The 26,267-nt window shown below is 39.2% G+C and overlaps 1 protein-coding gene across 2 annotated transcripts; it reads left to right on the top strand.

Moving 5' to 3' along the window:
• Window positions 1-73: 73 nt before the first annotated feature.
• Window positions 74-21,516, top strand: tollip.L (toll interacting protein L homeolog). 2 transcript variants are annotated; one of them, NM_001091951.1, is made up of 6 exons: window positions 74-122; window positions 10,634-10,783; window positions 11,845-12,027; window positions 13,159-13,311; window positions 14,255-14,339; window positions 19,947-21,516. In NM_001091951.1, exons 1-6 carry the CDS (start codon window positions 90-92, stop codon window positions 20,150-20,152), a joined length of 810 nt encoding a protein of 269 aa, NP_001085420.1. In that variant the 5' UTR covers window positions 74-89; the 3' UTR covers window positions 20,153-21,516. The 2 variants fall into 2 exon arrangements, with proteins under 2 accessions (NP_001085420.1, XP_041445196.1); XM_041589262.1 differs by lacking the exon at window positions 74-122 and adding an exon at window positions 8,201-8,274.
• Window positions 21,517-26,267: the final 4,751 nt, after the last annotated feature.

Below are 26,267 nucleotides of genomic sequence, written 5' to 3'. Positions count from 1 at the left end.
GACAGATGTGTTTCGTGGGTGCAGCAGCTAAAACCGGAAGTGCCTGAGAGAAGACGAGACCAGAGAGAGATAAGAGCTGCTCAGAAGCCATGGCAACGAGTATCAGCACCCAGAGAGGGCAGGTGAGATTGAGGGAAGAGAGGTTTGGGGTGAAACGGGAGCGCTAGGTGATTCGTTCTGTAAATGGTGGTGGTGATAAAAAGGTCGGTGTATGGAGGACACACAGAGAGACCCAGCCCCACTGTAAAGAACACGCTGCATTCCTGGGTAGTTCGTAAATAAGGTGTCACTGAGATCTTCAATATTTGAAATGTACTGACCTCCCCCTCTTCAACTTCACAGATAAAATCCCCATGCTGCGTAGCCTCTGAGTCCGAAACCTGCTTTCTGCATGGCTATATATAAATCAGTGCAGCCTGCAGCAGCTGTCGAATGTGTCACCACCTGGTTGTGGGGTTTAAAGGAGCCGTGTGGCCCTTGTGCAGCATCACCAAAGAAGATACTAATGCGCACAACTTGCGCTCAATATGGTTTTACCTATTGTTTTAATTGCCTCAAAAATCTATGGTTTTTTTTGTTATTTCTTGATCGAGGCAAATGAAGGCATTAAAATTGCTCCATGTCTCCAACCTTGTGGCTCTTGCAAGGTGGATAATTGGATTTCCACTGCACAGATCTACCTCTGCTTTTCTATCAGTCAAAACAGTCACGAGAGGGTGAATGGAGGGGTTTGTTTATACAGAGCACATTATCTTTATTGAAAAAAAAGAGGTGGTTCACCTTTTGGTATGTTGTAGAATGACCAATTCTAAGCCACTTTACAACTGGTCTTCATTATTTATTTTTCTATAGTTTTTTAATTATTTGCCTTTTTCTTCTGACTCTTTCCAGTGTTCAAATGGGGGTCACCGACCCCATCTAAAAATTAATTGCGCTGTAATTCTACAAATGTACTCTTATTGCTCAACTTTTTATTCATTACCCACCCTTTTCCAATCTCATATTCCAATCAGGGCATGGCTGCTAGGGTAATTTGGACCATAGCAACAAGATTGATTAAATGGCAAACTGGAGACCTGCTGAATAAAAAAGCAAAATAACTAAAAAACCACAAATAATAAAAAATGAAAACCAATTGCAAATTGTCTTAGAATATCACTCTCTACATCATACTAAAAGTTAACTCTACGGTGAACAACCCCTTTAAAGGAACAGTTCATTATAAAAAATGGGTAAATAAATAGGCTGTGCAAAATAAATAATGTTTCTAATATAGATAGCCATCTGGTAGCTAAGGTACAAATTACCCTAGCAGCCATGCATTGATTTGAATAAGAGACTGGAATATAAATTGGAGAGGGTGGGAATAGAAAGAGGAGTAATAAAAAATAGCAATAACAATACATTTGTCTTACAGAGCATCTGTTTTTAGATGGGGTCGGTGACCTCTATTTAAAAGCTGCAAATAGTCGGCAGAAAAAGGCAAATCATTTGAAAACGAAAAAACATGAAGGCCAATTGAAACGTTGCTTAGAATTACATTCCATAAAACACTAAAAGTAAACTTAGAGGTGAACCACCCCTTTAAACTCAGGGTATGTAAAATTGAGGTTTCACTGTATGTTACAAGTTAAAACTTCGATACAAGCCTGTCCCTCCTGTGCTTGTTTTTCTTTCAGGTTATATAGTGAATAAAGTACCCCCTCTTGTAAATTATAAGGATATTATAAGTTACCAAGGAGTTCCATGACATACAGGTCATGGAACTCCGAGGTAACTTCTAATATCCTCATATTTTGCAAAAGGGGGTACTTTATTTATTATAATACACAAGTTTCAGTGAGTCATGTGACAGAAATGACATCAGAACTCACCGTTTATAACTGATGACATCAGAACTCACCGTTTATAAGGATATAATTTACAGGCTATTCATGGCTTTTGTGTGTTATAATGAGATATCACGCCTGATTGCAGTGACAAAAAGGGTCCTATCTTGTGTTTGTTATGATTGTTCTGTCATGTGACTGACTTATAATCATGGGTGCAGCTCCCCGTGTTATAATGTAGTAATAGTACCATATTGCTTCCTTTACTCTTTATATAAACTGGGCCCTCTGATCCTGTTATTATTCTCTAACCCTTGTGTGTGTAAATGACTGTCACTCTCTAAATACATGATGATGAAGATGGTAAGCAGTCTCTCCAAAGTGATACAGGTATGGGACCTGTTATCTAGAATGCTCGGCACCTGGGGGTTTCTAGATAACAGATCTTTCCATAATTTGGATCTTCATACCTCAAGTTTACCAGAAAATCATGTAAGCATTAAATAAACCCAAGAGGCTGGTTTTGCTTCCAATAAGGATTAATTATATCTTAGTTTGAAACAAGTATAAGCTACTGTTTTATCATTATTATTATTAATAAGAAGAAAATGGAAATCATTTTTAAAAACTTTAATTATTTGTATCAAAGGGAGTCTGTGAGAGACGGCCTTTCCGTCATTCGGAGTTTCTGGATAACGGGTTTCCGGAAAACGGATCCAATACCTGTATTTGTTTTAGTGTGAAAGGATCTACCTTGCGTAATAGTTGTTGGTGGGCTGGCTTGAATTTGGGCCAAAACCTTACTCCTTTGGTGGGTTGCTGCCCTCCCTACTGGTGATGTCACCCCATGTTGCAGCCCCTCTAGCTGCATTGTTTATTTCTGTCCCAACCCCATACACTGATGCATCTGCAATTCTGTGCCTCGCACGGGCAAGGCTTTGGTTGGGTAGCTTAAAAGGGGGGTTTACCTTTAAGTTTTTTTTCTTTTTCTTCTGACAAATGACTGCTTTCAAAAAGGAGTCATAAACAAATGCTCTGTAAGGCTACGCATTTATTGTTATTGCTCCTTTGTATTACTCTTATTTTTATTCAGGCCCTCTCTGATTCATATTCCAGTCTCTTATTTAAATCAATGCATGGTTGCTAGGCTAATTTGTACCCTAGCAACAAGATTGATTAAATTGCAACCTGAAGAGCTGCCTACAGTGGTCTCATGAGCATAAACCAAAAAAAACCAAAAACCAACTCTCCCATGCTGGTCCTTAAAGGGGTGGTTCACCTTCAAGTTAACTTTTTACAGTGCTCTCAAACTTCTCTGGTACCGAGGGCCGGACTTTTTTGGTGTCCGTGGTGGAGGGCCGGTAATGGAAGCCACTGTTTACGGCTCCTTGTTTTTAAACCACACCCATGTTACCACAAGACCATGTCCGCATTAATGGTGGTAGCACACCAAAAAAACAAATGGTTGGTCTTCTTTGCAGGGATATCAATCATTTGTGAAAAAAGTTAAGTCATATTAATATAAACCCTTAAATCATATGCCGCCTCCTCCCCTGTGGATACCACAGCACCCCCCACCCCAACCAGGCTTATGTTCCACAGGCAGAGTATGGCACACACAGGGAGCATGGGGAAGTCCGAGTATGGCACACACAGTTTTAAGCAACTTTTCCATTGGTCTTCATTATTTATATTTAATAGTTTTGTTTTTTTAATTAATTGTCTTCTTTTTCAACTCTATCCAGCTTTCAAATTGGGGTCACTGACCCCATTTAAACAATAAATGCTCTGAAAGGCTACAAATATATCGTTACTGCTACTTTTTATTACTCTTGCTATTCAGGCCCCCCCCCCTATTCATATTTCAGTCTCTCATTTAAATCAATGCATGGTTGCTCGGATCATTTGCATCCTAGCATCCAGATAGCTGAAATTGCAAACTGCTGAATAAAAAAATTTAATAATTCAAAATCCACAAATAGTAAAATATTAAAACCAATTACAAATCATCTCAGAATATCACTCTCATCTACAGCATACTAAAAGTTAATTTAAAGGTGAACAACACCTTTTAAGGTCATATGATGGTTGAAAACTTGCCAGCCTGGCATCAGTATTTAATATTCTATATTGTTGTTTAAAATTTCAGTACAGGTATAGGATCCATTATCCGGAACCGTTTTCCAGAAAGCTCCGAATTACGGAATGGTCATCTCCCATAGACTCCATTTTAGCCAAATAATCCAAATTTTTAAAGTGATTCCCCTTTTCTCAGTAATAATAAAACAGTAGTTTGTACTTGAACCCAACTAAGATATAATTAATCCTTATTTGCAGCAAAACCAGTCTATTGGGTTGATTTAATGTTTACTTTTTTAGTAGACTTAGGGTACGAAATCCAAATTACAGAAAGATCCCTTATCCAGAAAGCCTCCTGTCCCAAGCATTCTGGATAACCGGTCCCATACCTGTACCTTGTATTTGATCCAAAATAAGATATAATTAATCCTCATTTTAATGTTTACATGATTTTCGAAGATCCACATTACAGAAAGATCCGTTGTCTGGCAAACCTCAGGTCCACCGCATTCTGGATAACAGGTTCCATACCTGTATATGTTGTGCCCTATTCAGAATTCTCTTTTTGATTTTAATAATTCATGAAAATTCAACTGCAGCTTATAGTGAAATCTGGCTCTGAATTCAGAGATCTCTTTTACTCAGTGAGTTCAAAATGGCCCAATAAGGTTTTCATGAGTGTGTCTTTGGATGTACCATCTAGAATTTGCAGTGTCGAAAACAAAACAGAATAAAGTTGAGCTGAATAGTCATTTCAAAATTGAGTGTACAATTATTTATTCCCTTGTTGTGTTTTTTTGAAATCGCTTGATAAATAGACTCCTCCTTTGGGACTAATATATAGTGAATAAAGTACCCCCTCTTGTAAAATATAAGGATATTAAAAGTTACAGAGGAGTTTCATGACCATATAAAAACACGAGGCCGAAGGCCGAGTGTTTTTATACAGGTCATGGAACTCCGAGGTAACTTCTAATATCCTTATATTTTGCAACTGGGGGTACTTTATTATTATTATACACAAATTTCAGTGAGTCATGTGACAGAACTCACCGTTTATAACTGATGACATCAGAACTCACCGTTTATAAGGATATAATTTACAATATATATATATATATATATATATATATATATATATATATATATATATATATATATATATATATATATATATATATATATAGTGAATAAAGTACCCCCCTTTTGTAAAATATAGGGATATTATAAGTTACCGAGGAGTTTCATGACCATATAAAAACACGAGGCCGAAGGCCGAGTGTTTTTATACAGGTCATGGAACTCCGAGGTAACTTCTAATATCCTCATATTTTACAACTGGGGGTACTTTATTTATTATAATACACAAATTTCAATGAGTCATGTGACAGAAATGACATCAGAACTCACCGTTTATAACTGATGACATCAGAACTCACCGTTTATAAGAATATAATTTACAGGATATTCATGGCTTTTGTGTATTATATATATATATATATATATATATATATATATATATATATATATATATATATATATATATATATATATATATATATATATATATATATATATATATATAATATGTATGTATGTCTATCCTGTGATTTGCTTCAGTGCTTTAGACTGGATCGACTAATTCACCTTTAGAGTTTCACAAAGTGCCTGCTACAAGTAAGGAGCTTCTTGCAGCCAGAGAGGTGGTTTTTCTATAAAATCACTTTACAGAACAGGTATAGGATCCGTTATCCAAAAATCCAGAAAGCTGCGGAAAGGCCATCTCCCATAGACTCCATTTTATCCAAATTTTAAAAAATGATTTCCTTTTTTTGTGTAATAATAAAACAGTAGCTTGTACTTGATCCCAACTAAGATATAATTAATCCTTATTTGAGGAAAACAATCCCATTGGGCTTAATTCATGTTTAAATATTTTTTTAGTAGGCCTAAGGTATGCAGATCCAATTTGCAGAAAGATCAGTTATCCGGAAAACTTCAGAACCCGAGAATCCTGGACAACAGGTCCCATACCTGTACCAAATATATTGTAGCTTGGCAGTGTATGGCGCTGTTGGACCAAGGGGCTAATTGATCAGAGAGTGCCTGGATATGGCTGCCCTTTTGTCACAGCTAAAACTGCACACCAACCACTAATACTTTTTGTAGATGCCTTAAAAGGGATGTGCATGTACTATATATACAGATATGGGATCCATTATCCAGAAACCCATAATCCAAAAAAGCTCTGAATTACGGGAAGGCCATCTCCAGTAGACTCCATTTTATCAAAATAATGCAATTTTTTAAAAATGATTTCCTTTTTCGCTGTATTAATAAAACAGTACCTTGAACTTGATCCAAACCAAGATTTCATTATTCCTTATTGGAAGCAAAACCAGCCTATTGGGTTTATTTAATGTTTACATGATTTTCTAGTAGACAAACTATGAAGATCCAAATTACAGAAAGATCCATTATCTGGAAACCCCCGAGCATTCTGCATAATGGGTCCCATACTTTGTGTTTTAGAGTCTTGTTTAAGGCAACTTTTCCCTTGGTCTGCTGATCTTCCATTGTATCTTTCAAACTGCTGCCTGATTGCTATGGTTATCCAGCCCTAGCAACCATATAGCAGTTGAAACTCCAAGCCTGAAAACTGCAATACAAAACCTAAAAATAAAGACAAATTGAAGCTTGTCTTTGTAAAATTGATATCAACATCATACTAAACATTAAAGGGGTTGTTCACCTTTAAATTAACTCTTAGGGGCACATTTACTATTTGGTCGAATATCCAGGGTTGATTAACCCTCGATATTCGACCATCAAAGTAAAATCCTTTGAATATCGAAGTCGAAGGATTTACCGCATTTACTTCGATCGAAAGAACGAAGGAAAAATCGATCAAAAGATTTGAAGGATTTTAATCCATCGATCGAACGATTTTCCTTCGATCAGAAATTATTCACAAAGCTTATGGAGAAAAGGTCCCCATAAGCTAAAATTGGTGCTCGGTAGGTTTTAAGTGGTGAAGTAGGTAGTTGAAGTTTTTTTTAAAGAGACAGTACTTCCACTATCGAATGGTCGAATAGTCGAACGATTTTTAGTTCGAAACGTTCGATTCAAAGTCGTGGTCGAAGTAGCCAAAAACAACTTCGAAATTCAACGTTTTTTTCATTCGAATCCTTCACTTGAGCTTAGTAAATGTGCCCCTTAGTATGATGTAGAGAGTGATATTCTGAGACAATTTGCAATTGATTTTTGAGTTATTTAGCTTTTTACTCAGCAGCTCTCCAGTTTGTAGCAGTCTGGTTGCTAGGGTCCAAAATACCCTAGCCACATGCACTGATTTGAATGAATGACGAATAGGAGAGGGCCTGCACAGAAAAATGAGTAGTACAAAGTGGCAATAACAAGACATTTGTAGCCTTACAGAGGCAGATAATAAAAAACTATAATAAAAAAAAAACAGCTCTCCAGTTTGCCATTTCAACAATGTGGACTGAATAAGAGACTGGAATATGAATAGGAGAGGCCTGAATAGAAAGATGAGTAATAAAAATTAGCAATAACAATACATTTGTAACCTTACAAAGCATGTGTTTTTAGATGGGGTCAGTGACCCCCGTTTTAAAGCTGAAAAGAGGCAGAAGAAAAAGGCAAATAATTCTAAAACTATATATATATATATATATATATATATATATATATATATATATATATATATATATATATATATATATATATATATATAATAATGAAGACCAATTGAAAAGATGCTTAGAATAGGTCATTCTATAACACATTTAAAGGTGTATCAATTAAAGGTTGTACTACCCCTTGAAATAGCTATATATCCACCTATTAATATTTTAAATGCTCTAATTGTAGTAAATTGGGGGGGGGTGCCCATGATTGGTGACATCTTTCTATCTAGGCCTTCTACTATTGATATTCCAGTCTATTGTTTAAATCAGTGCATGGTTGCTAGGGTAAACATGTATGCTCGTTACCCATTTATTTAGAAAAGGCTTTTCTGCATCTGGTGATCTGTGTTTGGAAATACAGCACTGGCCTAAAGGCTTCAGCGTTGCTAATTAATGGGCTTCAGTTAGAATCCTTGGCCCCGTGGACCCGATGAGCTGTCATAAATATGACTAAACTGTTGGCCATAAAGACTAAACACTCCCCTATTTAATCATTAAACCCTTACATCATTCATTTTAATACATTCCCTATGGCTGAGGTTTCCTGCATCTTCCCAGCCACTGATAGAAGTATTCACTTTCAGTCCTGATGCCCATGGAGTGTATATTGTAGAAGAGGCAGCTGGACAGCCTTATTCAGCACCAGTCATCCTCCTGTGAGTATATTACATTACATTGACCCAAGGATAGTCCTACGCAACAGCTCTCTTATTATGTGCATGATACATAAACATATAGACTCGTCTAGAGCATAAACTAAACTTGTCATTATTCTGCTGTGTCAGGGCCCCACCCGTAATGTGCTGATCTGTAGGTGTTTCATCTGTCACCCATGACATGTTGCAACAGCTCAATAGATTCACAGTTTAAAGGAGATCTAAAGCTTAACTAAAGAAGTAGGCTAGAAATGTTGTACATTATGTTTTTTGCTTCTGTACCAGCCCAAGGCAACTACATCCCTTTAGCAGTAAATAGCTGAGTCTCCAAAGATGCCCCAGTAGCTCCCCATCTTCTTTTCTGCTGCTTCACTGCACATGCTCTGTGCTGCTGTCACTTACTGAGCTTAGGGACCCACTCACAATATACAGTACACATAGAATAGAAATGTCACAATTTAAGGCTGATTAGTAATTAATACAGATAATTACTACATGGCAGCACAGAAAACCAGTGCAATTAGCATCAGAATTTAAAGGGCATGTAAAGGCAAAAAAATAAAATCCCATTTTTACTTTCTTTAATGAAAAAGAAACCTATTTCCAATAATAAAATAAAAAACATGCACTGTTTTTATAAGAAACCTGACTATGCAGTGAAATTCTTCCTTCATTTACTGCTGTGGATAGGAATTGTCAGACGGTCCCTAACTGCTCTGCAGGGAAACAATCATACTTATGAACAGCAGGGGGAGCCCCAGCCTTACTTCCCAGCCATGCTGAACTCAATCAGTTTTGTTTGTTCCCCTGTTTTGATCATTTATGACGATCCCTAAGCAGCCCAGACCACACTGAGCATGTGCGCAGTCTTGCAAAGATGTTTAACAAAGTTACAAGATGGTGACCCCCTGTGGCCAACTTTGAAAGCATAAATCATTTGTTTGATTAGGTTTGTGGTGCAGTAAGTTTATGTTTAGTATACAAAATACAGCATTTCTAGCCTTATTCTATTTTAGACTTTACTTTCCCTTTAATAATCAGCCCTGTAGCATCAGCTTATATTATAGGCAACCTCATTTTCTGCTGGATAATTAGTGACGACCCTTAAGCTTAGCTTCTCAACAGCTGCTCAGAGCCCACTGAGCATGTGAGTGTCAGACACTTTCCAAGATGGTGACCCCCTGTGACAAGTTTGAAGTCCTGGATCATTGCTGCTGTTGAGAAACTGAAACTTTAGGCTGGTTCAATAATTTCTTTATATAAAATATGCCATTTTTAGCCACATTTATTATTGGGGTTTAATTATCCTTTAAAGGAATACTGACACCGTTTTAAAATCCTCGTTAGGTTGTCCCGAGCACCCCAGTTTCCTGGTAATGGCACTCTCAGGAACAGCCGGCTGAATTCCTGTTCCGACTCTGCTCTTGGTTCCTAATGACTTTACTCATTCCTAGGGGGGCTGTCTGACATTATTCTACTCTTTGTAGCCCCTAAAGTGTTCTCTTCTGAAGTAGTAGAAAGAGATAAAGAGGTTTAGCAGCAAGAAGGGAGAATGGGAGCAGAGCCTTTTCAGTTCCGCTGACTTTGACCGTACCATTTTGATCATTTGTTTAAGTATTGGGTCGGACTCCCCTGATACCAGTGGTATAACTTCACTCTTCTGCCCCCCCCAGAACATTTTTTGGGTCACCCCTCCACATTGTTACCTTGACCCCTCTCTCCTGCAGTACATATGTATTGAAGCACTGTAGTTGGGCACAGGTTCTCTGTAGCAAAACTGATGTGTGAAATAGGTGTTGCTCTTGTGAATAGTCATGCCACACCTTTAAATTCCCTTTTATTATGATGTAGAGAGTGATATTCTGAGACCATTTGCAATTGGTTTTCATTTTTTATTATTTGTGGTTTAGCTTTTTAATCAGCAGCTCTTGCAATTTCAGCAATCTGGTTGCTAGGGTCCAAATTACCCTAGCAATCATGCATTGATTTGAATGAGAGGCTACAATATCAATAGGAGAGGACTTGAATAGAAAGATGAGTAATAAAAAGTAGCAATAACTATACATTTGTAGCCTTACAGAGCATTTGTTTTTTTGGATGGGGTCGGTGACCCCCATTTGAAAGCTGGAAAGAGTCAGAAGAAGAAGACGACAAATATATAAAAAGGATAAGAAATTAATAATAAAGACCAATTGAATAGTTGCTTAGAATTGGCCATTCTATAATATACTGAAAGTTAACTTAAAGGTGAACCACCCCTTCAATGATCAGTGCCTGGAGATGCTGCATCTTACTCTAAAAAAAGGTATTATACTATTTGTTGCTCACTATTATCCTTTCTCTTTGGATGTTCCCGTAGGTGTTTATTGGGGAACTGCCCCAAGATTTCCTGCGCATTAGCCCTACCCAGCAACAGCAGCAGATACAGTTGGATGCCCAGGCAGCACAGCAGCTACAATATTCTGGCGTTATGGCGACCATGGGCCGACTCAGCATTACTGTGGTGCAGGTAGGTAATGGCTCTGTATGGGGTATTCTTTATAGTGTACAGGTGTCGAGGCTGTCTTCTGTCTTTATACTATTTACAACTATTTCCTGTCATTTGTAAAGCTTTGTCATATGACGCAGAGATGGGAAATTAAATGAGAAGGAAAGCCACCAAGGCAGTTTATTGCCAATTGATTAGTCAAAATAGTGCAAGCTATAACACTATATTTATTCTGGATAATGCTTTGCCATAGCTGAGTAAAAAGTTCTAGAAGCTCTCTCTTTGTTTAGGATAGCAGCTGCCATATTAGTTTAGTGCAACATCACTTCCTGCCTGAGTCTCTCCCTGCTCACTCATAGCTCTGGGCTCCGATTACATCAGGGAGGTTTTTTTCCCCCACAGGTTGAATTCTCCTTTAAAGGGAAACTCAAACACCAGTGAAAACAAGTACAGAATGCTACTACTGTACAAGGTTCCAGTAAAAACAATTTGTTTTTGTTTTGTTTATTTGCTCCAGACCTCTAGTGCTTGTTTGGAAATGTATGAGAGAATTAAGATTATTTGAGAATTAAGATTTATTAAAAGAAAGCTACCATCCTTAACATCAGAAGGTATTTGGTGTTAGATGGTGAGTTCCGTAGCTAAACATTTGAATCTTCGTGTCCTTGTCTCCTGATTGAGTGAAAATGCTCACAGCTTAATTTTCTTGTTATTATGTGACTTTACTGATGGCCCTAACTGTAAGACCCAATTTTTATTATCTGCATTACTTTCCAGAGTAGAGTTTAAATGTGATTTATTATTATGCCTTGTGTATAAAAAGGACCTGGATTAGAACATATACTAGTTTATTTATATATATATATATATATATATATATATATATATATATATATATATATATATATTTTACTAGTAAATTTTTTCATATATATCTCTATGATCCAACAAAGGAGTCACCACCTCTCCCCATTTCAGTCGCTGTTTCTCTGTCCTTCTTATTGACCCTGAGACAGTTTCCCACGAAAGGTTCTGAACCTCCTGCATACTCCTCACTAACATTACCTTATTTTTCATCCCAGGCTAAGCTTGCTAAGAATTATGGAATGACCCGGATGGACCCGTACTGCCGGATACGTTTGGGATATGCAGTGTATGAGACGCCCACTGCTCACAATGGGGCTAAGAACCCACGGTGGAACAAAGTGATTCAGTGCACAATTCCTCCTGGAGTGGATTCCTTCTACATAGAAATCTTTGATGAGGTTAGCAATATTTTAATTTCTCTTTTCCATAATGTGCATTACAGTAGGCTCAATCTTCTCAACCAAAAGAAACCCCTAATGGATCCCTGGGCTCAAAAAATGGCCTTCACGGCCTCAAGCATTGCAGCAGCAGCCCTTTCCTTTGCAAAAGTGTGGACTACCTGCTGCACTCTGGTAGATTAGTGGTTCTGCCATTTTGTGCATAAAACTGTCATTTTTTTTATTGACTGCCAGTGGGAATACCTGACTGTAACGGAGGATAATGGGAGCAATAACATGTTGCTGGCCACTCTCCTGTGCAGACTATAGCAAACACTTCCCTTACTCAGCTGTACACATAACAAGTATTTTTAATTGAAATAGGCAGAATCGGAACTGGGAATACCTACTCTGGTATAATAATATGCCTATTGGCTGTGTGAAGATCTAGGGGCTTGTTCTTGCTATGCTATGAATAAGTTCCAATATGCAGCCCCATTTGGCTTGCCAGTATCCAAATAACACTGGACAATATTTCTCAAAGAAACCATAACTCCTGTTGGTTTTCCTAAGGGGATTTAAGACAGTTGGAGGGGTAACGTGCATTTCCAATATACATAAAAATATGACTGCAACGGGTAAATCATACAGGACTTTGTTTGATGGTAGGCAAGGTTTTGAGGGTAACTGGGCATGGCCAGGGCAGTTGAAGGGGTGTGACCATGCATGCAAATTAGTAGGCCATTTTATTTCAATTTTGACTCCAACTTGGTTGACCGATCCCAAAACCCAGATAGTTGGTAGCTGGTCCCCTGGGGTGGGTTCTACTAACTAAGTAGTATGGGGCTACCGTGACTTCCAATGACATCCCTGTCCATGACCCCCAACAAACATTTTCAGTTGAAAGCTGGAAATAAGCAGAATAGGAAGGCTGATAATTAAAAAAACAGCCAGTTAAAAAAATTAATAGAATATATGCATCTAAAAGGTTATATAAAGATGAGCATCCCAAAAAAAAAAAAGAAAAACTGTTCTCATTGCTGTGATATTGCTGTCAATAACAAAGGCTGACCTCCTCTTTTACTAATATTTCACATGAAATACATGTTGTTTTTTTTTAATTTCCTTCTTTTATTTCCTTCGGGCATACAGAGAGCTTTCTCCATGGATGACCGCATTGCCTGGACACACATCACTATCCCAGAGACGTTGAAGGAAGGAAAGCATGTGGATGAATGGTTCAGTTTAAGTGGCAAACAGGGCGATGACAAGGAAGGAATGATCAACCTCGTCATGTCCTACACGGTAATAAAGTTTTACAGTGTAATTACAACGTGTATATATGGTAATGAATAAGAATAACCTTGTTAGCGGGATGAGAACAGCACAAAGAGAAATTAGACTTTGACAGGGACTAATATTTTCTTTCTAGCACTTTCTAGCAATTAAAAGTGAACATTCTGTTTGCATTATCTAATATAGGTAAATCTAAAACAACTGGATTAGTAATCATTGAAGACTTTTCACTACTCATCCAAGCTGCTTCTTCGGCATCACTAATACAATCACAATGGCAATGGCCCGTCTTCAGAGGGATGACATCTGAGACATCAGGGCCCCCCCACAAGTTAAAAAATACCATTGGTGGTCAGGGACCCCCTTGCAAATAAAACAAAAACATTGGTGGTCAGGGGCCCCATAGAAAAAAAAACATTGGTGACAGGGCCCCCTTACAAGTAAAAAAATAAATAAATATTGGTGGTCATTGGCCCCCTTACAAGTTAAAAAATCCATTGGTGGTCAGTGGCCCCCCTAACAAATTTCTCCAGGTTCAGTCAGGCAAACTGCAATTATAAAGAGAGAGCAGCCATTCTTGCATCCCAAGTAAGCGATTTCTTCATTGGAAAAGTCGCAATACTAAAATTGTATTTGGAAGTTTTAGATAACAAAGACTGTCTAAACACCCTCACCCCCAGTCTTTACTATGAAAGACAATAGTCTCCTCTTCTCAGTATGAAATCCTATTTTGCTTGGGATCATTAGAACTGTCTCAGTATAGTTTTGCAGATTGGAATTTAAATTGCTTACAGCAGGATTCCTTTAACTGTGTCTTAATTGCTATACGTCCCTTTGCTGAGGCATACTGGTCACTTCATGCAACAAAGAAGCAAATGTATTAATCCTGTTTTATGGGTTTTCTGACTATCTTGCCTTTTTTGTTGTCTTTAAATTTCTTAATATCTTTCAGTCGGTGCCAGCAATGATGCCTGCACAGCCTGTAGTTTTGATGCCCACAGTCTACCAGCAGGGGGTCGGATATGTGCCCATTGCAGGTAAATATGATCAGTTGGTACTCATAGTTTGAACACTGCATGAACAGAATGCGGATAAGTGAGATTTGTATGTACAGGTATGGGACTTGTTATCCAGAATGCTTGGGACTTTAGGTTTTCTGGATAAGGGGTCTTTCCGTGATTTGAATCAAAATACTTCAAGTCTACAAAACAATTATTTGAACATTAAATAAGCCCAATATTATTGCTTTACCGGCCAATAAGGATCAATTATTCTATATGACACAGGTCATTGGGGTCACAACTTTCCCTCTCGGCGAGAAAGCTCATGCTAACAGCCTCTTCACATTCAGCTGAATGGTGCTGTTCTATGGTACACTGCATTACCACCGAGCAGGTGTCCTTTAATAATGCAGCAGTAAATCTTCCCAAGCTATACGTGCTTAATGGCACTGTGGTGCACCATATGGTGCCCATTTCCCATGAAGCAGAATGGTAAGTGACTTCCAGCAGGTATGTGCATTTCAGTTGTAATGATTTTCCCTGAGAGGCCACGGATATAAAATCGCCCCATGTGCCATTACTATAGAGAATGCATTTTGCATTCGATCTCTTACTGAACTAGTTAACAGTTAATAAAATCTCAAGAATGAAACGTATTATACACATGAAACACTTGCCTGTTCTTTGCTGTCCTTTGTACTGCTGGTTCTGACTATTGAAACACTGTGAGAAATGGAGTTTTGTCTGGAGGAGAGTTGGCTTCTGCTACATAGATTCAATAGGGCCAATTCTCATTTGCAGTTACATTTGCAAATAACTTTTAATGTCACTTCTGGGTTAACACGTGTTTTTTTTTTTTTTTGTGGGCACTTCAGAGGACTCCCTTCTTTTCCAGCTCCCAGTGCTTTAGCCATAGGGCCTGCCTAGAGCCTTTTTAAGGAGAAGCATCTAGCTCCTTGTGTGGAGCTTTTAGTACCATACCAACAAAGTCTACTATGGGTGCTCCTAAGCAGAGCGTTTGAAGGCTGCATCAGGGCACTAGTTGACTACCAATGACATTGAGTAGACTTTGAAAGAGCAGGAGCTCCACCTTTTGGATGACTTAGCACAATGCAACTCAGAGTAACACGCAGGCTAAAATGAACATTTAAAAAACATGGCCAAAAGTGTAGAGGGAGCAGCAGCAGTCATAAATAATGGGGCAAAGTGCAGAAGTCACTGGTGAGAAGGAAAATATAAGCACCTTGTTGTCTCGAGAGTGAGAAGTTGCTGATTTAGCTTGCCCTGATGAGGAAGACATAGTATGGAGAAATATTTGCATTAGATGTAGGGGGGCAAGTGGGCTGGCCACAGATAAACTGGTGGAAGCTCATTCTGAAGGCACTACAACATGTATTTTGAATGGATGCACACACATTAACTTACATAGGATTTTTTCCTCAAACGTCCAATCTGCATGACTGGCCTACAACCAGGGACACTGAATTTGCTTCTTTCAACCAAAGTTTCTTGTCTCCAGGGACTGGCTGGTGCTACTGCCTACTCACAGGCCTCTTCATTTACAATGTGGGTGGCTTTTTCCATCCCTACATACCCATCTACCTTGAAGTCCTAGTTGTGATTGCATTACAGGCAAAACAGATAGTCCGAAAACAGGCTGAATAATTGATCTTGATTGAGTACTGGCAGCTGCAGGGTTTAGTTGCTAAAAGTCGGGGCTGTTAATAAGTTGAACAGTTCAGCCCCTTATAGGTATGTGCATGATTTTTTTAAATAGTAACTATGGAGAAATGCAGTTAAAGGGCAACTGCACTCTGGTTCCTCAAATATATCTACTGGTATATTGACTGGTGAAGGCTTAATGATCGTCTCAGCGGGAGTGCAGGGTTTGCTGCTCATTCTCGGCTCCAAGCTTCCCATTAGATTACTTTAAGTACCAGCAGAATATAGTGTTCTTACTCTACAGTGAAGACTTCCGCAGTGCCTTAGTCAGCTGCTGGGAAGCGCCCTATTGTGTAGGAAAGGTGCACTTCAATAAGGAGACATTTTGAATTTCAACATATTTATTTCCTTAGACATGTGTGCCTTCATAGGTATATAGGTCATTAACAGTCTGTCCTCTCCCTGTGTCATTCCCAACCCTACCTGTGTCTCTGTTTCTTGCTTTGTACCTGCTTCTATACTCACTCCACCCAGATTTTGAGTACATGACTCTGGGTAACTTCCCATAGCTCTTGCATGCTTTATTCCATTTGATAATCATTGGCTACTGGTTACCCGTTATTGGAGACTGCAGCTATAAAAATAATTAGGGGGCACCTAAAACGTATTATCTCAAGCAGTTCTAATGAGGAAGGCATAACATTATACCTGGGGTTTGATCCCAGCGCCTTTGCTGAGAGTTCTGATCTACTTCAAAGAATGGTAGTCACCGGGGTAAATAACTAAATATTGCACCAGGTCTTGTAACTCAAACCATCCAGTTAAAGGATAAGTAAACCTTTGAAATAAGTGAATGTAAAATTGATGAGGGCGCTATTCTAAACACTTTAGCAATTTACAGTCATTATTTATTTTCTTTTTATTCCAAGATACATATACTAGTAACATGAATACATTTTGTTACAACAGCACCACCTGATTTTCTGACCACCAAGTAGTCAAGGAAGTTGTCAGGAGAAAGAAAGAGGCTGCTCTGATGATCTGCTTAGGAAAAAAATCTTTCCTAAGCAGAAGAACATCAGAGCAGCCTCTTTCTCCTGACAAATTAATTGACTACTTGGTGGTCAGACTGGTGGGAAAATGACCAGCAGGCGGCGCTGTTGTAACAAAATTCATTCATATTAACAGCACAGGTATCCTTAAATATCTTGGAATAAACAGAAAATAAATAATGAATGTAAATTACAAGTGATAAGAATAGCACTCCTGTCAATTTTATATTCACTTATTTTAAAGGTTTACTTATCCTTTAGTCTTCAGACAGGTGTTACCTGTAGTTGGGTTGCTATGATTTCCTAGCCTTGGTGCAACCTTTATTACAATGCCCTGCTCTTTAGTCTCTTTACAGAATTGTCATTCTACCAAATGATCTATGTTATAGAAACATCGGTCCTACTATTATTGGGGTACCCAGGTTATGCACTATGGGGGTCCCGCATAGAGACTTAGGAATAACCGCACATTTGATTGCCTTGATCCCTTGGGACCTTTATTAGGATGGTCCGTGCAATACCTACAGTACTGTATATCATACCAGCGAGTGAATAGGCTTCATATGTCATAGGCACAAAACAAACAATATCCGTATATTCACTCAAAAAGGCCACAGAAGTGATTGTCTGTGTAGCGTCATTTAAAGGATCCAGCTTTTTCTCCATGGACAAGCTTATATAGGTGTACGCCATGTTGCTGTTTGCCCCCAGTATGTCATAATATCCTATGTGTATTCTAAAAATTAAACTTATTTATTTATAGAGAAAAGGGAGAAATTATTCTGCACTAGATGATTATACACCAATTCCCACACATTACAAAGGTGATTTTAACTGTGTAAATCTTAATTGGAAATTTGTGGTGTCTTTAAGATGAATCCCCCCTAGCAGCTCAATGTATCCTCCCCTGGGCTCCCTGACTCCTTTGCTTTCTCCATGTGTCTGATCCATTTTGAACATTTTAATTTGTTTCCTAATGACTTACTGGTTCCTAAGCACTGTATGTTTCATGGCTGCAGATGCTTTCAAGCCTTAAAGGTTTGCAGTTGAGTTTACTGTGCAAGGCCTATAATAATTATTATTATTATTACAAACATTTAGCTCTATTGCAGAGCCCTGGCAGCCATAGGGGAAGAGTCAGTGACACTTTATCAGGAAGCAGATGGTCCTGTGAATAGAGTGAGGGCCAGTGGGAATAGTTAATAACTGGCGCATCAGTATAGGATGGGATGCCTCTTGGCTCTCGCAAGTGTCAGGTGCAGATCTATTTATGTAAGTGGCTTTATTTGTATTTGTTTTCTCTTAAACAGTACCTTGTTAGGACAAAACAATTGTTTGCACAGGGGAAAAAGTTGATTTGGATAATTTCCTTAAAGGAGAAGGAAAGCTAACAAGGCAGTTTATTGCCAATAGATTAGCTACAATAGTGCAAGCTTTAACACTATATTTATTCTGCAGAATACTTTACTATTCCTGAGTAAACAGCTCTAGAAGCTATCTCTGTTTGTTTAGGATAGCAGCTGCCATATTAGCTTGGTGTGACATCACTTCCTGCCTGAGTCTCTCTCTGCTCACTCAGCTCTGGGCTCAAATTACAGCAGGGAGGGGAGAGGGAGAGGAGCAAACTGAGCATGCTCAAGCCCTAGCCCCGGAGGTTTAAGGTGAAAACAGGAAGTCTGATACAGAAGCTCATGAATAAGGAAAGAAATGTGATGTTTCTTTTGACAGAGGACTCGGAGCAGCATTAATTTTAGGGTTTACTGGTGTATTTATATACACCTTTCTGCTAAAGTTTACTTAATTTTAGCCTTTCCTTCTCCTTTAAACAGCAGAATCCTTCCTTTCAACTAATGATAACTTCTGAATTTGCAGAGCCGGTCGTCTCCCGTTTCCCAGTCTAACTGCTCAGATATGATCTTCACCCTTTAGCAATCATCTGTCTTCAGAGGCGCCACATCGAAACACTATGCAGTTGGCCATGCACTTAGGAACTAGGGGGGTTATTACTTGAGCACATGTTGTTACTTGTGACTGCACCAATTTGTGTAAATGTTCTTCTGGAAGTTTGACGCTTCTTCAGCAGCTGCCTTTCATTACAGCCATACTGAGGGCCGTATTTTTTCATTGTTTTGTTATATAAACCCCACAAGCTGGATGTAGTTGTACATGTCAAATGTCATTGCCATTAAAGTCTGAGCTGTAAGCTACATGAAGCACTCGCCATCTGACACGGATGTTGGAAAGCAGCACGGCATGATGTGTTTTTTATCCTGGATAGACTTGCACAAAGTCTCATGTGAATTTTATCTCTAGAGCATCCCACTTCCTTTGCAACTTTTAGGGGCAGAGTTAGTAACGGTCGAATTGTGAATTATCCAAACTCAATTCGAGTTTTAATTTGAATTTCAAGATTTATCATACTCCGGCCCTTTAAGAACTCGAATTCGACCTAAAACCTGCCGAGTTCATGTATAAGTCAATGGGAGAGGTCCAGTGACCATTTTTATGCTCTTCGTATCCTTCCTCAAAATTCCAATGGGAGGAATTAAAAAAATGTAATCGAATTTGATTAGAATAAACTCGGAAAAAAAAAAACTCTTTAAAAAACTCAAATCAAGTTTATTCTAATCGAATTCGATTACATTTTTTGATTCCCCCCATTGGAATTTTGAGTAAAATCTAATTTAATAGAGTTTTAAAAAAGCTCGCATAAATTCAGACTTTAATAAATGTGCCTTCTAGTGTGGTTTTGTTATGACACCACAGAGATGAACAAGCACTTGGCAAACCAAGGTTCTGTAATAGTACGAGCAAAAGGATTTTTCCATCTGGCTTCCCAGACTGACTGCCCTGGATCGAAGTCTATGCTATGAACAAGTTATCCATCTCAACTTAATGATGCTAGTTCTTTCTTTATCCCTACTCATAGATCCCATTTACAACCCTGGAATGCCAATGGCTGCTCCACCACCGGCTGTTAACCCTCAGCACGAAACGCGAGAGGAGGACATTCAATCCATTAAGGATATGTTCCCTACCATGGACCCTGAGGTCATTCGTTCTGTGCTGGAAGCCCAAGGAGGAAACAGAGACGCTGCTGTCAACTCCCTGCTACAGATGGTAGAAGATTCATAGCGGCCAAGCCCTCCTTCCAGTTTCCCTGTTCCTTCACTTGCCATGAGGGGAATCTCATCCTTAACTTTGAAATAAGATGTGGCTGCTCTTTTACATTGAGTGTTGATTGTGGCCTTCTCCGCTACTCCTACCACCACTTCTGAAGTTGGACGTTCCCTCACATTCCTCCTCAGCCTGCAGTGCCCTTATTAGTGTTAATATGTTTTCCAGATGCCATGAGCACACTGTACCCCCCTCCTTTGTGATATTTGAATGGACTGAGCTAATTTCATTAAGATCTGTTCTGTCGTCCATGCTTCTGTTGATCACTGTAAATTTGGAATATCATTGTCCGTTTTTTTTTTTTCTTTCTAAATTGTTAATTTACTGAAACCACTATAATACTCTAACATTGCAGGAAGCCTGACTCTAGTTGTAATATATCCCACCCAACTAAAGGCCCTCAACATACCATAGAGACAATCTGATTAAGTCACAAGGCTCTCCTGTCCGCGTTCTGATTTGGAAGAACAGAAGAAAATGGAAAGTTTCTCTTAAATACCTTTAAGTTAAAGATTGCTTAAAAAAAAGTTGGTAGAACAGCTGTTCAAAGCTCTATGGAATGATATTCTGCTGTGCCTACCAACTACACTTGCTCCACCGTTTTAACTATTTTCCATATAAAAACACAACTGGCCCATGGAGTAAGAGCAAGCCATCAAACTGGTTAACAATTTAGCATGGAAATTCTAGCACATCTCGGTATAATTATGGTGTTCTTGGTTCCTTAGTAGATAAGGACTCCTTTTTTCATGAGTAAAATTAGAAATGTAATCAGATATGGGTGGTGAGACTGTGGAAATACAAGGATAGAAAAATGGACAGGGTTGAATGATACTTTGAAACATTTAGGTATCTGAGCCAATGAGTGTGCAGGTCACTTAATAGCCACTATTCCACAATATTTAAAGGGGGTTGATTACTTTTTTTCAAGAAAATGCCAATATTGCCTGATGCCATCCATTCCTAATACCACTGACTTTATTGGCATCTGCCTGTCACTTTTGACCCCAAAATGCACTTGAGTGTCTAGTAGTTAATGGTATAAGGCATGGGCAGTATTGGTGTTCACCAATTGAAGAGTCTGTGGAACAAACATCTTCTAGGTGTCGTAGGGTATTGTATGGAGCAGTGACAAGAATACTGAGAGGGGCAGTTTATTTAATGTGCAGAGCCTTTGAACAATGTTATTCTTCGAACAAGGTGTCCTTTAATGTTAGTTACCAGTGTGCGATCCTACTAGTGCTAGAACACAGAATCTGTCAAATATGAATATGTTTTGGGTTGGGTTAAATTTATAAGTCAATAAAAAATAACTCAATGGATAAGCAAGCTGTGGTGCAGGACTTTATGAAGATGCCCTGGGCCAGTATTGCCCTATCATCTATATGTGGGCAGATGAGCTGCTTTTAATATTGGGAGGGTATCACAGAATGCTCTTTTCATGGGAGAGCAGGTCTGTTTAGGACTAGTTTAAGGGTGCCTATGCAATACATGGTTCTTTACTACTCCTCATAGTATTATTGCTGCGAGAATTTGTTTTAATGCTTAGTTTCTAGGTTCCCACAATGAGGGGCTGGTCCCCCCTGGAGGTCCTAAAGCCATGACGTGAGGCAGTGTATTTACTTTCAGTAATTCTTGGTACTATCACTAAATGACTGGTATAATAATGTAGCCTTGTTATAAGCTAAGGGGAGCCCTGACCAAAGGTTGGATCTTCAAGGAGGGGGTCTAAACCCAAGAAAGTCCTACAACCACTACTGTAAAGTCTAAACAACCTGCTAATTTTAAAGAAAATTTTTTTGAGGTCCATCATAAACGCTTTGCAGCAATACTGATTGAGATCCAGATGGTGGCGTTGTTTCTGGAACCATTGCCTTTATGTTACTTAGAAGTTGTGGCAAGCTCAATTAAAGTGCACATGACTCCAAACTAGGTAGCCGCAAGCTGGTATGGTTGACTGTAGCTTCATTTATTGGACTTCTGTAGTGTTACGATAAGAAATGAACATGCAAACCTCAATGTATGATTTATATTCATGTGTGTGAGCAGTTTTATATCCAGTATGGGGCAGGGACAACATTGGCACTTCCTGTGTGTTAATGGGGCAAAATAATTAAAGGGATACTGTCATGGGGAACACAATTTTTTCAAAATGAATCAGTTAATAGTGCTGCTCCAGCAGAATTCTGCACTGAAATCCATTTCTCAAAAGAGCAAACAGATTTTTTTATATTCAATTTTGAAATCTGACATGGGGCTAGACATATTGTCAATTTCCCAGCTGCCCCCCCTGCAGCCAAACAAAAGAACAATGGGAAGGTAACCAGATAACAGCTCCCTAACACAAGATAACAGCTGCCTGGTAGATCTAAGAACAACACTCAATAGTAAAAACCCATGTCCCACTGAGACACATTCAGTTACATTGAGAAGGAAAAACAGCAGCCTGCCAGAAAGCATTTCTCTCCTAAAGTGCAGGCACAAGTCACATGACCAGGGGCAGCTGGGAAATTGACAATATGTCTTGCCCCATGTCAGATTTCAAAATTAAATTTAAAAAAATCTGTTTGCTCTTTTGAGAAATGGATTTCAGTGCAGAATTCTGCTGGAGTAGCACTATTAACTAATGTGTTTTGAAAAAAACATGTTTTCTGATGACAGTTTCCCTTTAAGCTTGGCCATAGGTGTGTGTTACTGTTGCTTGGATACTGTATTGCCCAGCAATTGGACACTGTGTCCCCAGCTTGATGCAATTTGCAGAAATACAATTGCCATTGGAGATCGCAGATTACATTTTTTTTTACTTGATATAGTGTTCCACCATCTATCACTTGCGATCTAAACAAAGCCCCACCCTGGTCTACTGTTTTCTGTGGAATTTTAATGAATAATCATGACCTGCCCCCAAGAGCCCTATGGCAAAAGCTCATTTTAAATAAATATCACGGCTTTTCGAAATGGTGTGAATGATCTGATTTAATTTGAATGAGGATTCATTATTTTTTATTGTAATTCCATTAGTATCTTGCCAGTGGTGGATCAGCGTGCTTGATGAACAAGACTTGCCCTTTATTATCAGGCCCCTCTACCCATGCTGTCTGTTGTATATCATGACGTGTTCTGTGATGGCTATGACTGTGTAATACCTATACAGATATATTTATATATATATAAATATATATATTGCTGTTTTACTTCCATTTATTACACTTGTAACTCAGACCAGAAATGAAAATGATCCCTGTTTTGCCATTGACTGCTCATTTTTATTTTTGATTGCTGCCTAAGTTAATTAAAGGGTAATTATACATGAGTGTGTATCTCATCTATGCAATACGTCGGCTAGAAATGTTACACTTTATGTTTTGGGCTTCTATTATATTAAAAGTCATAATACAAGGCTAATAAGCTTAGTTTCTCAACAGCTCCCCAGAACACACTGAGCATGTGCAGTGCCACTGAATTGAAAGATGGCCTAACAAGATCCAAGATGGCGAGCTGCTGTGGACAGCTTTGAAGGCCTGGATCATTACTGTTATAGGGCTGCTCAACCTCTGAGCTGTTCAGTATATATTGTACAATATGCCATTTCCATCCATGGATTGTCATGTATACCCTTATAACTCAGACAGTCAATGAACACAGCTTATTTATTTAAAGTAATTCAGCAGGAAATGTTACATATACAAATATTAACCACCCAAAAAAGGGGGGCACAGGATACAAAATATCTTGATCACTCAAAACACGTAAAACAGGTGGTCCAGGTGCACCAGACCCTCAGTTTAGGGCAGGGGTCCCCAACCTTTTTCACCCGTGAGCAACATTCAGATGTAAAAAGAGTTGGGGAGCAACACAAGCATAAGATCCTGGGGGTGCACTGCCAAATAAGGGCTGTGATTGGCTATTGGTAGCCCCTATGTGGACTGGCATCTTACATGAGACTCTGTTTGGCAGTACATCTGGTTATTATGCAACCAAAACTTGTCTCCAAGCCTGGAATTCAAAAATAAGTACCTGCTTTGAGGCCACTGAGAGCAACATCCAAGGGGTTGGGGAGCAACATGTTACTCACGAGCTACTGGTTGGGGATCATTGGCTTAGGGAGTTGATAAACCAGCAAAGTACAAGAAAAGGGGTATCGGGCACTCAAAGGGACTCCACATGAGCCCATGACTAAGTGCGCTGGGGGGCAAGAAACGAGTAGAGCCAGTGGAGATACTGTTCCTTTTTTAATAAATCTACAATAAATATTTTTTTTTTTGTTTAGCCAAGTTTATTGACAAACAATGTTCAGCTATTTATACATCAGAAGGTACACTTGAATTACACAGCATTTGAAACACAATAGGTACAAATCACGTAATCCATTGAAAGTCTTTGGTAGCCTGCTAGGAGTAGTTTTTATTACACAGGCGCTGTATCTAGCCATTTCTACCAGATTTGCCATGGAGTTGCCCTTTTCTTGTTAAAATAATTCTTTCTTTGTTACTCAAAGAGGTGGCAGCTTGGTGCCAAGAAATTATGGTTGGGGGGTGAACTGTTTTCAAAGTTATCAAATGTTAGGGCCTTGGAAACTGCCTATAGTTTAATGGAGCACATTCCCTACCCCGATTCCCAAGAGGCACAGATCTGGGCTATATAAAAGTTCAGATCCGGTTAACCTTTGTAAGTGCTCCAGTACCCTGGACCAGAACTGCTGTATCAAGGGGCACTGCCACATTGTGTGGAGGAAATTGTCTTGCTGCTCCCCACAACTCAAACCTCTCTGTTAAATAGTTTAGGTCTCTTTCCCAAGCTTCCCTGCTTTTAATTGGTAAATTACCATTTACCTCTCACTTCCATTTATCTCTTTATTTTGTGTCCAGTTTAGACAGTGCCCCTTTTTGTTTTTCCTTCTGGAGTACTCCCACCATTGGAGAGGCAACTAGTCTGATAGGTTGCAGTGTATTTTGCCTGACCAATGCTGATCTTACTTGCTGGTATATGAGCCATTGTGAATTAGGCAATTTATGCTGGGTTTTTAGTTCCGCAAAGGGTTTAGGCAGAGCCAGACTGGGGGTAAAAAGCAGCCAAGGCGAATAAAATCAAAGCAGCCCCCCCACACACACACATACAGACACACTCACAAACAAACACATAGAGACACACACACATAGAGACACACAGACACAAACACACACACACATAGAGACACACACACTTGGGGGCAAATTCACTAAGATTCGTATTTGCGCCAGGCGTAACCTCGCCAGGCGTAGTTTCGCCGCACTTCAAAAATTCCGAAGTTGCGCTCAGGGGTAGCGTATGGTTGCGAAGTTGCGCTAGCGTTGATTCGCTAAGCAAAGCGAAGTTACACTAGCGATGGTTAATTTGCATACGGCGCCAAATTCACATTTCAATGGGGGAATATGTAGCAGCACTACAAATGCCTGGGAAACCTTCAAAACATCAAATCAAATTTTTATTTTGCCCTACACATGTGCCCACTGTATAGTTAAGTTGCCATGAGTTAGGAAATGTAGGGGGGAAGGAGGGGAGCCCCAAAAAATTTTTCGATCTTTTTCAGCCTATCACCCAACTTTTTTTGAAGAAATCCCTATCTACTCTATTGCAGTTCGCCTGGTCTGAGGTGGCAAAGGAAGTCTTGCATTAAAAAACAGAACAAAGTGCGCGTTAGTGAATTTGCGTAGTTACGTCTGTTGCACAAATTCGCCAGGCGTAAGGGTGCGAAGTTACGCTAGTGAAGTCCGTTAGTGAATTTGCCAAGTAACGGAAATGGCCAAAGCTAGCAAATTGACGCTAGTGTTAGGCGCTTCGGCGCATAGTGAATTTGCCCCATAGAGACACACATACAAACACACACACATAGAGACACACACACTCCCCTCCCTCTACCTCTCTCCCCGGAGCTTCGTGTAACAGGACTGGAACTCTCTGACGCCTCCCATCCTGTCTGCTGGCCAATCAGAGGGACGCTGCCTTTCTCTGACAGATACCCGCCTCCCAACTCGTCTGCTAGCCAATGAGAGGGATGTTGCCTTTTCCAGATTGCTAGCCAATCACAGGAGGA

This window comes from Xenopus laevis, chromosome 4L (assembly GCF_017654675.1).
Source record: "Xenopus laevis strain J_2021 chromosome 4L, Xenopus_laevis_v10.1, whole genome shotgun sequence".
NCBI classification, from domain to species: domain Eukaryota; kingdom Metazoa; phylum Chordata; class Amphibia; order Anura; family Pipidae; genus Xenopus; species Xenopus laevis.
Note: the sequence above shows the minus strand (reverse complement) of the source record. Positions and strands in the feature narration are given on the sequence as shown.